A 15,606-nucleotide genomic window follows, 5' to 3' on the forward strand; every position below is an offset into this window, starting at 1 on the left:
CCAGGGATGCTCAGTAAAAGCCTGAGGCACCTAACTCTGACTCGGGTTCGAGACCTGTTTAGGGAGCCCTGAAGAACAGGTGGGATTGACTTTGCCTCCTCAGGATGCGTTGTCTGTCAGTGCCATCATCCTTGCCATATCTAGTTCGTTTCTGGTCTTGAGTTTCACGTGGCTTTTTGCGACTTTTTGCAGTTGGTTTTCTCTCCTGTCCTTTAGGCAGTGTGCCTATTCCTCTGAAAGAGTCAGAGATCAGCCTTCAGAGGTGTGATGGAAACACGAGAAGGGGAAGTTGTGAAAAGGGATGACATTTTGCTAATAGTTCTAATCTGTTTTCTCGTAAGGAATTTTCTAGGCTTAAGATATGCATCACTACCTTTCTTCCTCATGGCTTAAGCATAAGAAAAGTGGTTGTTTTTTTTTTGCCCTCCGTTGTTTTGGAGGACTGAAAATTAAGTTTTGTGAGAGGGGATATAAAGGGAGCCTGTTTCTGCTTTTGAGTATCTTGAAAATATGTTTTCTCTCTCTCTTTTTTTTTTTTTTGTATTTTATTACTTATCATGGAAAAGTCTAAACTATACAAACATGTAATGTACCATCATTCAGCTTCAGCAATCACCAACTGGAGCTGGATTCCATCTGTGCCCCCATTCACGTCCCCGCCTGACGCTGGGGATTTGCTTTAGAGTAATACATCTCACATCGTGGGGTGGGTCTCTTAGCCGTCACCGCACACAGTAGCATAGATTTCAGCTCCAATGGGTATTCTTTGCAGCATTGCTTGCTATGTATCAGAATACAGTTGAGAATGTTGAAATGTGTGGATAAATTGCCTTTTTTGGCTGTGACTTGGTTACTTGTCCTTTTGTTCATCTTGGGATGACTATGCAAAGTTTGATGGCACTCCCATTACTCAGGAAGAGATTCTGTGAAGTTATGACATCCTGACAGGCATTTGGTCATAGGCCATAGCATTGGAGTGCTTTATCTTTCTCCTTTAACTCCTTCACTATTGATTATAGCATTCAGTGTGCATTTTAAGTCTGCCAGGGTGAAAATAAATAAGAACCTAGTAAAAGTTGACTGCCTTTAGTATGGGCAGTTTTTCAGATTACGTTGGTGTCTCTCCATGATCGTCTCTGTCAAATATGACATTTAGTGGCTGGCAGAGGTACCTGCAAGAAAACATGCTACATCCTCTCTCAGTTCTGATGAGATTTGGGTTTTGAGGAGCTTCTGATTCGATGTCTGTTTTAAAATGCTCTCCCCATGAAAGCTGAACTTCGAGAAACGCTTAAGACTTTCTACCCTACAGTTTGTACCTAGCGACTCTAGTGGGAGTGTTAAGGCGTAGGTTCTGGAAGTTCCTTTGCTCTGGGGGGAGGAATGGGCTGCCACTGGTTCAGTTGAGCACATGAAACATCTTTGGGAAACTCAAGTTTTGAGTTAAGGGAGGGTGAATGACCTTGTTCCTACCAATAATTTTTATAAGAAAATAGTATGAGAACCTTCAGCATTTTCTTGAAGAAAATTGCATTCAGACTAGCCAATCTAGTTTCACTGTGAGCTAGGATTAAAATCTCCATGTCCTCCTTAGCTCATTCCTGTTTTGCACTTCATTTTTCTGATCAGGACTAAATTTTGTTGACCGTTTCTTTCCCTCTTTTTCGTTTCCTGACCTCCCCTCCTCCGTCCACCACCCCCTACCCCAGTCAGGCTCAGGCCATCTTACCGGAGTTATTGAGTCACCTTCCTCACTACCCTTTATGATTCCTTTTCCTTGTTCGCTTTGTACCCTGATACCTGTCTAACCTTTTTTCGGAGGACTTGTATCAGATCTTTTTCTCTGAGGCTTACAGTCAGTTCCAGGTTAGTGCTCACCAGTCCACATCACAGTTTTCACGACTTTCTCCTCCACAGTCTCATTTGCATTCAGAAGGAACACTTCACACTTGCCAAGCCCGTGTCCTCATTCCCACAGAGGAGGTGATAGTCCTTCACGCATGCTGTCTTGTCATCCCCACATGCCGGGCCAGCTTTCTTTATGATTTCTTTCTCCCCTGAGTATGCTAGCCCTCACTGATTTCCCTCACCTAGGAAATCCTGTTCGCCACATGTTCCAGCATTCATTTTGTACTGTTTCATGTGTATTAGCTTTCTAAGCTCCCCTCTTTATCCCTCACAGCATGAAACAGAACCAAGCTGATGGTAGATGTCCGACACTGGCTTTTGAGACGTGCGTGGTGAATCTCAACAGATAATTACTAATCACTGGGTTGTCATTCTCTTCCTCAGAGAGAAAGGAGGGAGAGGGTGAGGCTCTTAAATCTTCGGTGTCGGGGAGGTTTACAGGGAGCGTAAAACAGCTGGGACTTTATTTTGTGGTCTTTTGGTTCTTAAATACCTGTCAAAAGGACCAACCCAGAACATTTCAAATTGCTGCTAGAGGTGCACTTAGAAAGGGCTAGTTTGGAGAATTTCTAACGGCTGCAACCTCCTAGTTGTACCTAGAGAAGCGCTTCACTCGAGAAGCGGCTGCTTTTACATGCTGAGTGTGTAGGGGTCAGTAGGTTGTTTAGAAGGAAGAATGAGGTAGAGCGGGGCGGTCACATCAGTGCTCATGGAGGTTCCACCGCAGCAGCAGCGCGTTCCAGAACTGTCTGTGCTCATCTGAGGAAAAGAAGATGATGATCTTGTAAGGTTCCTTGAGCTCCAGTCAAATGGGCAAACTGTTCTTGTGGCTTCTGTAATCAAAGGGATCTCATTCCTTCCTACGTGGAAAAAAAGTCTGCCCGGAGCTACAGAGGCCATCAAGCATCGGTGTGAAACAATTATTTAAATTTTGGTTGAATCGTCAAGAGACTTTTTTCTGTTTTGTTGGCGCATTGCCCCCATGCTCTCCCCAGACCCTCATCAGCGCCGATAAGCCTGTGCTTAGAGAAGCCTTATGTGGTACCAACAGGCTCCTCCTCGCGCTGTTTGCGTGAATTTCCCTTCAGTGTCTCCACACCCCGTGAAACTGTAAGATCAGGCCGAAACTGTAAGATCAGGCCGTCAAGATTTACACTACAGGTGAGAGCAGTAAGAACAGGCCTTTTCAATCTATAGGATAGGTTTTCCTTTTTTAAGCTTCTTTTTTTTTAACTTGTCATTTTAGAAAAACTTTGCAACATACACGAAAGTAGAGACTAGTATCATGCACCCAGCACCTAGTTTCGATAATGATTAACACATTTCAGCCCCCTTCCCCTGCCTCCGTTGTTTTGATGCGAAGCCTATATCATCTTTTCTGTAAATTTAAATAATTTTAAAATGTGAGTGAATACACAGAACTATGCCTGAGCAGCTCTTTCCAGCTTTTGTCATATAGGTTTCTGTGTGGAAAAAAAAAAGCCCCTTTTATTAAGAAACACTTACCTCGAATGACTATAATTCACATATAATATTGAATATCTTAAATTATTGACTTTCTTTCATTCTGCAGACAGTATGACCTGGGGAGCAAAAACCTGGGCAGCAGTTACCCAGGAGTTCACCCTCTGATTATTCATTAAGCAGTAGATAAGCTTGATGTACTTTTCTGTGTATATTTTACAGTAAACAAAATAGATGGTCCCTGACCTTCAAGTGCTTAAAATTCAATCCAGCCCCCAGATATTTGAGAACCAGAGAGGCCACATGCAATTAAGTACCTGTCCCTTGAGTAATGTGATAAGTGCATCATAAGAACATACCAAGTGCAGTGGGCGGTCAGTTTCTGGTTTCCTAGAGAAGCGGCATTTGAACTGACCCCAAAGGATAAGCAGATTTAGGCAGATAAAGGTGGGACACAGAGACCAACATGAAAACCCGGAGGGAGCTTTAAGAAGAGATGTGATCAAAAGATAACCATGGAGAAGAAGCGGGCCCTGGTTTTGCGGAGCCTTGAATGCTGAGGCCTGTGGTTCCCAAACCATGCCGAGGGGCTCTGGGGTGCCACGGGAACTCAGAGAGGCACGGCAGCATGCTTTAACTCGTCGAGAGAAACGCGGCAATGCTCCTCCGCAAGTGCCAGACACCACAGTTTCAACATTAAATTGCACTGCTTGTCCTTTCAATGATTGATGTATCTTTGCCAAGATGAGTTTTTGGCCGTTTCTATAATAAAATTCAGATACCACGTGAAAATCAACGTGGAGCGGTAAGGAGGGTGGAAGTGTCTAAGCTGATTATAAGGTTCGGAATACATGCAGCTCCCAACAGGTGAACACATCCCCTTAGTAATTATGGTTAAGAATGAAATACACGTTTTTCTTTCAGTGGACATGTTATTATTTTTTCCACGTGGCTTTTAAGTTGCTAGACCCTAAGTACTTAAATCTTTCGGACCTAACTGGTTAATAAATGGAACCCCTAGGCATTTCTTTCGGCCCGGGGCCCAATGAAGAAATTACTGAGACACTAAGGGTGCTGCAAACCAAGAAAGTTTGGGAACCTCTGACTGGAGCCAAGAGATGGAAGGTAATAGCCAGGCAGGTGAGAGCCATCGCAGGATTTATGGGGAGGAGAGGCGTGAGCAGATCAGCCTTCATCAAGCCCTTGCAGGCAGTGAGTGGGGTGCATATCTGAAAGGCAGAGATCCGAGACAGGGAGCAGGTTAGGAGACTGCTGTATAGACGCAGTGAGAAGTGATGACCACCTGATTTTGGCAGTGGTGAAGGAAGTGGAAAGGAGGACTCAGACTTTGAGAAACGTTTACTAGGTTGAATCTTACAAAACTCAGGATCTAATCGAATAGGAGAGGGTTAGAATTAAGAAGAGGAGTCAAAGACAACCCCGAGTCTCCTGACTGTTTGACTGGGGAAAGTAGGGCCAACCAGCCCATCTGGGGAACGGAGTGGAGGAGCAGGCTCTGGGGGGTATGACATCGGGGGGGTGAGGTACCCCGGCAGCCGTCGGAAGTGGGACCGGGTCATGGGCTCCATGCGAGAATGTTGTCGGATGCCATGTGGAGACCTAATGAGAAGGATTTGTAAGTGTTATATTGGGTCACTGGAACTTGACAGTGGCAGTTTTGGTTTTATTATCAGGGTAGGGGCAGGAGAGCAGTGAGTTGAGAAAGGTACAAAAGGCGAGAAAAATGAAACAGGATCCAGTGCAGTGGTTTCTCAGCATGGCTCAGATCAGAATTACCTAGCGTGTGTTAGAAATGCAAATTCTCTGGCCCTACCTACAAATCAACTCCCTGGGGAAGGACCTAGAAATCAACGTTTCAAAAACTACAGGTAGCTTATACACTGCTGGCGGGGATGTAAAATAGTAAACCGCTTAGGAGAGCTGTTTGTAGGGTCTCAACAAGTCAAACGTCACCACTATGGCCCAGCCGTTCTACTCCTAGGTATTTTCCCAACAGAAATGAAAATATAGGTCCAAACGAAGACAAGTACACAAATGTTTATAGCATTCACATTTTCCAGCCCTAAACTAGAAATAACCCAAATGTCCATCAAGAGATGAATAAACAAATTGTGGTCTGTCCATACAGTGGAGTACTATTCAGCAATAAAAAAGAACAAACTATGATACATGCAACAATATGGATAAATTCCAAAAAACATGATGTAGAGAGAAAGAAACCAGACACAAGAGAGATCCTAGAGTATGAATCCCTTTTGTGAAATTTTAGAACAAACACAATGAATCCATCAGTGGTTATATGGAGTGGGAGTTGGGGATATTGCATCCAAAGGGCTATGAGAAATGTTTTGGGGTGATGGAAATGATATGTATCTTGATTATGAAAGTAGTTACATGGATGTGTATGTTTTTCAAGACTCATCAAACTGTACACTTAAAGTGGATGCATTAGCAGAGAAAGGAGAGCATGTGTAAAAGCGCGAAGGGAAGCTGAGAGGTTTGTTGTGTTTGTAGGCAGTGGGGAAAGGGTTAGCCAGCCACGGGCAGGACTTGAAGATCTTTAGAGATAGGGTACCGCTTGGGGGCTCTGGATAGAGAGTGTGAAATATCTATAAATGTAAAGGTGAAAGCATTGTCCTTTTATAGAGACACAAAGGAAAAAGTGGAGTTGGGCAAACTTAGGGGGCGAAGGGTAGGACATTTCGGAGCACTCACTCTGCCCCCCTGTACTTGCCCCGTGCCACCGGAGGCCGAGTTATGTGTGGTGAGAAGAGGTCCTTGAGGGGAGGAGCGAAGATTTGAAACACCAGCTGTGAGGAACAGGGAGCAGAAGCCAACCAGGAAGTAGATAAACTTATCTCCTGTGACATGGGGCCCACCTGGCCATAGATATGTAATGGTATCTCCAAGAGTGATTGTAGTGTTTTCTTCAACAGTGCTCAGAGCCTGGGTGGAGGAAGGGAGATTGCTCAGTAGATTCTGGGTTGAGGTTGATGGAGCATAGCTGCTGGATTATTAGAAGTGATCAGCGATGACCATCCAGGCTGGACAGGAATAGAAGTAGGAAGGAAACTAACAAATATATTGAGTACCTCGTATGTGCCAGGCACCGTTTTAGACGTCGGGGATGTAGCAGACAACAAAAGATAAAATCCCAGCCCTTATGGAGTTTACAATGGCTAGAGTTAGGCGTTAAATAAAATAAATAAAATATACGACAGAGGTGGTAAGTGTCATGAAGAAAAATTAAGCAGAAGAGAGGGTAGGGAATGCTGAGCGGTAGAAGGTGGTCATGGAAGACCTCTCTGAGAAGGTGATCAGAGACTTAGGCACAGGAAACAGCAAATGCGAGGCTCCAAGGCAGGGGTAGGCTTGGCAGTATTCGAGGAATACAAGGAGGCCAGCGCGGCTGGAATAGAGCAAAGAGGAAATGGTGAGAGAATTAGAGAGTGTGGGAGGGTGGGGTTGTACAGGATTTGTAAGCTACTATGTGAACGTTGGCCTTTACTGGGTAAGATGAGAACCACCAAAGGATTTTGAGTGGCAGAGTAGTATAATCTGAATTCTCTCTTTACAAGGATCACTCTTCTCTGTGTCAGGGCACCGACTTAAAGTCTTGACAAACATCCAATCCTTATTCAGTCCACATACCCCATGAGGTTGGTGTTTTCTCTCTTTTTTTTTCTTTACTGATTAGGAAATTGGGGCTCAGAGAGATTAGGTAACTTTGCTGAGGTCACTCAGCTGCTAATTGGCAGAGCTAGGATTTAAGCCTGGGTTTGTCTGATTCCAAAGGCAACATAGATGAGGGGAAAAGGAAGCATTTGAAAGACAAGGGGTTCGCACATGTTGGAGTGGGAAACAAAATGATGATCATTATAGAAGTAGACCATAGAGTTTGGCAACTGACAGGACGTGTTGGGGAGAAATGAGTGTCAGCAGTGTACTTTGAAGCTTGCTTATCTTCTAAGAGAATAGGGGTGCTGTTACCAAAATAGGGTCATCTGGAGTAAAAGCCACGCTGGGGTAAAATATGGAGGACATGACTTTGGGCAAGGGGTGGAGGTGCTGGTAAGAAATAGTGGGACTGTCCTGTTGATCTGGAAAGAAGAGATCAAGAGATGAGGACCTAGATTCTCCCCACTGCAGTATGGTTGAAGCTTTAGAGATAGATGGATGTGTCTGTGAGAGAATCAAGGGGCGGAGCCTGAAAAGTTCCATTTTTTGGAGTAGGGAGTGGGGAGAGAGGGAGCTGAGACAGAGAGAGGGGGAGAGAGAGAGGTGGAAATCAGGTAGTGCCACAGAAGCCAAGGGGAGAGAGTCACAGGAAGGGGTGGGGATGAACCATAGAACGGGAAATGGTGTGAAGGGGGCTGCCTGTGACAGGGCAGGCTGAGACAATGGGCACATGGGATTGGCCCAAGTGGTCATGAAGTAGCAGAAAGGGTAGGGCTTTGGGTGCTGATGGAACGAGACACTAAGGCCTGCCCTGGTCAGGAGGGGAGCCGAGGCAAGCGTCCACTTGGGGCCCAGTACAGAGGAAGAAGGTGTGAAGCGTCAAAGAGGATGGGATGGAGAATAAAGGTAAAAAGGTATTCATGGAAAGATGAAAATGCACTCCTTCTGGAGATAAAAGTATTTAAATTTTTACCCTTATGGACCTGGACAAAGGAAAGATGTAAACATCTATTTTGAATCATTTCTGTCTCGAGTTAAAAAGGAGGATTAGGTGAGCACTAAACAGTAGCAACGAGCATCACATAAGCTCACCCAGTTTCTCCAGGTGTAACGGTTGTGCCATTTCAGGCCTGAGCCGGACCCACTGGGGGATGAGTCAAGTCCAGGGGCTGCTTCCCGGGGCGCAGTAAGCAGGTTTGTTTCTTCCCGTGTTAATCCAGGAGACCAAACACTGGTTTCTGCTATTTTTTTCTTCTTCTGATATCTTTAGCTTTACCTGATATCCTTACCTTTATCTGGAATAACACTCATTTTTACACTCATGAAGTGACTTTTTTTTTTTTTTTTTTTTTACTTCTGTAAGTAAAACAGCTTTGTGAGATGGCTTTTATCCTTATCAGTCTCCATATAGATAGAATGGCTTGTTTTGTAGCTATATCTGTTTATATTCTTATAATTAGACCAGGTTTATTTTCTCATGGCTAAATTTTTTTCTTTTAAGCGAGAATCTTGCCTGATACCAGTTCTCATTATAAAATAAAAAACAACCACTTTTTCATGCTGGGCTTCTTTGCATGTTTTCAGATGATGCTTTTTGCTTTTATTTTTCTGGCTTCCCAATATTTTCATCCCAATATTTTCCTTTGATATTGTGGGAAATTTCAAGCATATATAGGGAGAACAATAAAATGACTCGTCATTGTTATCATTTTCATCTTTAAACAGGTATTGACAGGCTGCCATTTTTTTGTCTTATCTGTCCCCTCAAACAATTTTTTTCTGTAGTATTAAAATAACTTTTTTAAGGGAAAGAAAAGGAGCCGTTCGCCCACTTCTGCCAGGGTTCTCTTAATAGTTGTGCTGTTACAGCCCTACGGATGTTTATTCCAGGGACCTCATTTTACTGAGTGGACGGGAATGCTGAGACGATCAGGTCTTCCTAACGGAGTTCATTTCCTCCTAAGCCTGGGAAAAAAGCACGATTCTTAAACACTAGTGTAGTTATCGCATCACTCCGTCCCTGGCACCTGCCGATGGCCTGTGTCTTAATTGAAACCTTTCTGGCACAGGACATTTTGGGACCTGAGGCCTCAGTGTCAGGTGACCAGTAGATAAGCTCTAGAAAACCAGGAAAATCCGCACCTGCAGGCGAGTGCCTGAGAGGGAGCAAACGCTGTACCACAGCAATAAGCTCACGAACAGGAATCCAAGTCCTGTTGGTGTCCATGTTTTGTTTCCGGTGAATTGCTAGGATTCGGCGGTGTCCTCTTCATCGGTGTTTATCTGTGATGACTTTAACTGGATGAAATGAAGGAAAAAGATGCCCTCTTGACTGCCTTTTTTTTTTTTTTCCAAAAGTGGCATTCTTGCTTTTCCCAGCTTGCATGGCTGCAGGGCTGCGTTGAAGTAACTGGGTTGTGACTGCATCTCGACTGTTTCAGTAAGGCCGGTGCTGTGTGACCTGATTTCCTGCCTCTTGCATCAGTCTGTTTGTGAATGTGTTCTGAGAGGTGATTAATGGGAACGACAAACACATGCCTACTGACTGAAAGTTCCTCCTGTTTCCTAAAATGTTTTTGGTTTAATGAATTGTTTGTTCGCTGCCCACAGACCACATGTGGTTTGTGTGCTTGTTGTTGTGAACACCTTATGCCTTCATGTAGGAGCCGGGCTTACAAAGCAAAGTCAAAACATGATAAGCCTCGATTGGAAGAGCTTTCTTTGTCTGAGAATCTCAACTAACTGGGAGAATTAGACAGCTGCCTGTCACCATAAGCAGAGCCCTGGAGCCTGAAACTCTGTATCCAGAATCTATCACAGTATTTGCCGTCCTTGTCCCCAGCTTTGAAGTTGTGCACGGTGTGGCTGTACAGGCCTTGGGGTTTTGATCACTGTGCCATCTCATGCCTGTGGATTTTAGCTCTGTTACAGACTCTTGTGTCAGCGTCCCCTCACCCCACCTCCGTCCCCCACAAGGAATCAGGGGCTGTCCTCTGGATTTGTGCCCAGGAGAATCTAGGGAAGGAGAAATTCTGCCATTTTTGAAAACTGCAGCTGTGATATTGACTTTGAGAAAAATTTTTTCTCAATTTAAAAAGTAATTCCTACTCTTGTAGAAATTTGGGGAAATAATAGAAAAGGTGGGGGAGTCACTTATATTTCCAATAGAGAAAACTTATAATTGGCTTTTCTTGCCTCTGCATCTAGTTTTTCTATGTGCATTGAAGATTTTCTCCTGAGCTACATTACAACTCTATGTACAATGTTATCTTTTTTTCCAGAACATAATAGTATAAAGGTTTGAACATATTATAAAGTTTTATAAGCCCTTTTAGATGCCTTAATTTTCTGCCAAGTGAACATTCGTAATTTAATTATATTATTGAATAGTTGAATCGTTTGTAATAGTGCTGCGAATATCTTTGTACAAAAAGCATTTTCTATATTTTGTGTTATTTTATGCTAGATTTTATAGAAGTGGAATCAGTGGATCCATTATAGAAAGGGAGTCAGGAGAATGAACACATGAAAACCCTGAGATGCCATATTGCTGCCTTGACAGTGTATATCCATCTACCATCCGATCAGATTCTCATCAACAGCAAAATTGATTCTTAAGCCACAGTTTTGCTTTCCTAATGGGAATATCTAGCTAGTACCACTCCAAGTATTTGGCAAGGTGATGGTTTAGGTTTTAAACGTCCTTGATATGTCAGATAGTGACACAGTAACCCACTGTCCACTGTGGGTTGTGACTGGTTCTTCATTCTATGTCCATCTCCAAGTTATCTGCAGTTCCATTCTGCTCTCGGTTCCCTCTGCAATCTCAGTAACAACTACGAGAGCTTACATTCGCATCTTTGTGTGTGATTTCTAAAGTGCCTTCACACACATTATCTCATGTAGGTAACTTGAAGTTATTGGTACAACTCGTGAATTGGAACTGTCTAAGAATCTTGATATTTTAGAGTCTGTCTGATGATGCCTTTGTTGTTCTCTCGCAATCAGATCCAGTTCTGCAGGTTCCAACCCACGTTGAAGAGTAAGTTTTCTGATTTGTACTTTCCTTTAATTCATTTTCTATATTATTCAACATTTTCTATATTATTCTATATTATTCAAGCTAGTTGCTGGGAGTACAGATATGCATACATTTAAGGTATAACGAGAATGGTTGACACATAGGAAGTCTTACAGGTGCTGTGGTGAAAATGCGTGTTGGGGAGAGGGTAGTCGCTTCCTTGGGGGAGGGAGGCAGTGGTATTAAAAAAGCTTATTTGAGATGGAACTTAAGTTGAATTTTGAACTTAAGCTTCCAAAGTCCTCAGGAGAGCCTATGGGTGTAGATCTCTCCTCCTTTACTGTGTTATACCATGGAGAGAAAACACAGACGTGACCTGCTACTAGACTGCGTATGTTAGAATAAACGTTGGATAGCACCTATAAAAGCCCTAAATAATAGTATATACTAAGTAGAGACTAAGCGACTAAGCGTTGTCTTCAGCGGGTTAACTTGCCCAAAGACCATCTGACATCCGCTTCGTGGGGAATGACCGAGAGACCTTTATCCATCTGCTTGGCAGGTTCTTTCTGATGTCAGGCTTTCAGCGTCTGCTTTTATTGCCTCTGGTTTAAAAATAAATGTTTGTTGAACACTAAAGGTAGATTTGTTCTACCTATTTATGTACCGTGCCATGCTATTAACTATTAATTGTTGAAATTTTATACACAGTTGGCTTGGAAATTAAAAAGCAGATTTGCTGGTCCTTTTTACTTATTTTACCTTCATCCAGAGTGCTTTGACCTCATGATAACTTACTCTTCTATGATGTTTTACTATTTTTCCTTTGCAGGTTGCTTTTTTCCACTCAAGTATAGTATATACCACCACAGGGATATTTTATTTGTGGGCAAAGTGGAAGAGCAGTGGGTGGAATAGTCTTATACACACACATACATGCATCGAACTTTCCCCTACTCCCCCGATCATGGCTTTGCGTGGCTTTGATATTTTATTCTGTGCCCGGGCTCTAATTTATCATTGATACTTATTGCTTAATTTCTAGACCTGCCTTCCTCCCAGATCCCAATGATGGCAGCCTGTACACACTTGGGGGCAAGAATAACGAAGGCCTGACGGTGAGTGTATTTAGGTGCTTTGTGTACTCCAGAGGTTCCAGACAGTGATTCTCAACTTCCGTATGCAGAGATCACCTGAGAGCTTAAAATACATTCTTGGGGAGTCTGATTCAGGTGATATGGAGTGGGGCCTGGGTATCAGTATCTTTTCACAGCTTCCTAGATGAGCTTTTAAACGGCAGCCAGAGTTCAGAAACAGTGGTCTAGACCAGCAAGTTCTCATGCCCCAGCCAACACACCGGAAGAGTATGATACTCCCTTCAGTAATGGGGTGTACTCTAACGAGTGAGTCTCAAATTGGTGGGGCGGGGGGCGTGATTTGAAACACTGCCTGCCTCGCAGTAGGCGTCCCCTCGTAGTGGGGCATATGGTATTCCAGTTCCATCTCCATTTGAGAATCTAGACCTGTGGTTCTCCACCTTAGGTATACATTATAATAACCTGGAGAACTCTAAAAAAATACTGATTCTAGGTCCCGGTTTCTAAACTCTCCATTTAATCAATCTAGGTCATCAGGATTTTAAAAAAGCTCCCCAGATAAGAGAATTTGGAAAGAGGCCCACACATATGGCCACCTGATTTATGACAAAGGTGACACTGCAGTGCAGAGGGGAAGGTTAGTCTTTTTAATAAATGCTACGAGTCAATTGGGATACCCATATGGAAAAAAAAATCTTGACTCCCACCTCACACCAGACACACGAAACTCAGTTCCAGATAGATTGCATGTCTAAATGTGAAACAAAAGTTTAAGAAAAAAAAGTAGCAGAACATCTTCAAGGCCTTAGAGTAGGTAAAGATTTCTTAAATAGGATATTAAAAACAAAACAAAGCAAAATACCCCATACTAACTGTAAAGGAAAAAGATGATATATTGGATTATATGCAAATTCAGAATTTCAGCAGTAATGTAATGGCTATGTGTAGAGCCAGATGAGCAATAGAGTAATTGGGGAGATCATTTCATAAACTATGTAAATGTCTAACCAATGTACTGTATACTTGAAACTATAATAAAATGCTTTAAAAAGTTTTTTTAATTTCCCTGATGGCAAGTGAAAAAAAAAAAATAATTTTCCTTCTTTAAGAGACACCATTAAGAGAGGCAGAGCACAGTGTATCCACGGTATGCATATCCAACAAAGACTCACGTTCAGAATGTATAAAGAACTCCTATGGATTATTTTAAAGAGACAGACAACCCAATAGAAAATTGGGAAAAAAAGATATTCGAGTGGGCAATGAACATATGAAAAGGTCCTCCGTTTCATTAGTCGTTAGAGAAATGTAAATAAAAATCACAGTGTCATACTACTACCCATTCGTTAGAATGGCTAAAATGAGAAAAATGGAAAAAGAAGCAGGTACTGGGGTGAGGGGAGCAACCAGAGCTCTCGCATGTGACTGGTGGAAGTGCAGATTGGTGCAGCCAGTTAGGAAACTGTTTGGCAGTGTCTGTTACAGCCTTATGACCCAGTGACCCCTTCCTAGATAATATACCCAGCATAAATCGATGTGTGCATTCACCGAAAGACATGTACCCAAGTGTACTGCAGCACTGTTTATAATAACCAAGAACTGAAAACTACCCAGATAGCATCAGTAGTAGAAGGGTAAATGAATTATGGAATAGTATACAGTTTAGTAGTCTACACCACAAAGACAGCCTGTGACTTGTCTGCATCTCACCAACATAGGGTTGGACAAAAGATGACAAACGAGAAAGTCTACACAGTGAATGATTCATTTCTGTAAAGCTCAAAGACGGGAAAAACTAGTCTATGATGTTCTGAAGTTAAGGTAATGATTACCCTGGGGGGTCATGATTGGAAGAGAGGTCAAGAAGGGGCTCTCAGAGTTTCTTCACCTGAGTGCTGGTTACATGAGTACGTTCACATTGCAAAATCTAACCGAGCTGTACGCTTACGTGAGCTTTATTTGTAAGTTCTGCTTCAGTGGAAAGTTTAAAAAGTCTGCAAGTGATTCTCATGTGCAGCCAGGGTTGAGAACCACTGGTCTAGACTGTAAGTGGCTTATGAGCTCTCATTTGGGTATTTTTAAATTATTTGACGAATACCTGGGACCAAAACAGATGGGAGGAGAAGGGCAGGCCTTGTGTAGAGGTGTATGTGTTTCACCTTCAACATTTCTCTCCACATTAGGAGAGCCTCCATTTCTGAAGCAATTTGTTAGCAACTGGGTTGAGCGATTTGTATACGTTGTCTCATTTGAACCTCTCAGCAGCCCTCTGGTGTAGAGGTGTCCCCACAGTAGAGGTATGGAAACTGCTCCTGGTGAGGTTAAAGACCTGCCCAAGGTCAAAGCTTCAAGTATTGGACTTGAGACTTGAAGAGCTAGGATGCTCTGACCACCACCCCACGTGCCTTCCTGCAATGTGGTTTAGCAGCTCCAAGGAACGCTGTGTTTCCAGCTTGGGCCCTGAATTGGGAGGCTCAGCAGACATCGCAGAACTCCAGGCTGGGACTCCCTGCTGGAAGCCTAGTAATGACTTTCTGATTTCTCAGAACCATCTGGCAGAAACCCAGTCATGACAGCCTCTCTGTGGCATTTTTCCTTTTCTGAGGCTTGATTTAAATGTTGGGGTGATGAGAAAACCCAAACGATTAATTAAAGTTCTGTTTATTCAAGCTAGAGAGAAATTTTATCTTCCTTGGAGAAAAAAAAAATGTGGCAGTGTAGTAGAAGCAGGTATCTACAAAACAGTTTCAGGAACACAGAAGTTTCCAAAAATAAAGTATACTGAAACAAACGGTCACCAGAAGGCATCAGATGTCAGCTGTAGACTCAGAAGAATCGGTCTTATGATGAAATGCAGCTGAAATACGTGTATTCCTTTGAGTTTCTTTTCCTGGCGCCTACCATAACTTCTTTTTAATACCAAAAGGTTTGATTTTCCCCTGTTTTCAGTACAGAATTATTTACCGAAGAAAACATCAACACTTCTTTTCCGTCTCAAACTCCTAAGTGGCCCACATAGCGATGACTTCTACTTCTCGAAGCTTCCTTCGGCTGGGCACCAAGTTTGCCTCTCTTCAGAACTGATCTCATGGCTCGTTCCTACTCTGAAAAGCATTGACATTTTGCTCAGTCTAGCTGGCTCTGGGTCAATTTTCCAAGACAGGAGAATATCTCCTGCCCCCTTAGAATTTCAAAGATCGTGTTAATGCTACATATTTGTGTCTTTTCGGAAAAGGTTTATGTCATCCTCAGAGGTACTCTTTGGGAAAAGAGACTTTGAGAGGAGTTAGCGTTTAAGTGCCAGGGACCCGGGAGCCGAGGGCTTGTCCAAAATGGATATGGAAGCCAGGGGCACCCCTTCTCCTCGGTTCCCAGTTAGGACAACTCCCATTTACCATCAACAGGGCTTCTCTCTTT

At 43.1% G+C, this 15,606-nt stretch overlaps 1 protein-coding gene across 1 annotated transcript in view; it reads left to right on the top strand.

The window, feature by feature from the left end:
• Window positions 1–15,606, top strand: part of ERN1 (endoplasmic reticulum to nucleus signaling 1) — a 63,845-nt gene that overhangs the window by 16,736 nt on the left and 31,503 nt on the right. Inside the window, 2 exon segments of the mRNA XM_006912425.3 lie at window positions 11,080–11,113; window positions 12,138–12,210. Coding sequence (XP_006912487.1) covers window positions 11,080–11,113; window positions 12,138–12,210 — 107 coding nt within the window.

Source organism: Pteropus alecto, unplaced genomic scaffold (genome assembly GCF_000325575.1).
Source record: "Pteropus alecto unplaced genomic scaffold, ASM32557v1 scaffold134, whole genome shotgun sequence".
Lineage (NCBI taxonomy): Eukaryota > Metazoa > Chordata > Mammalia > Chiroptera > Pteropodidae > Pteropus > Pteropus alecto.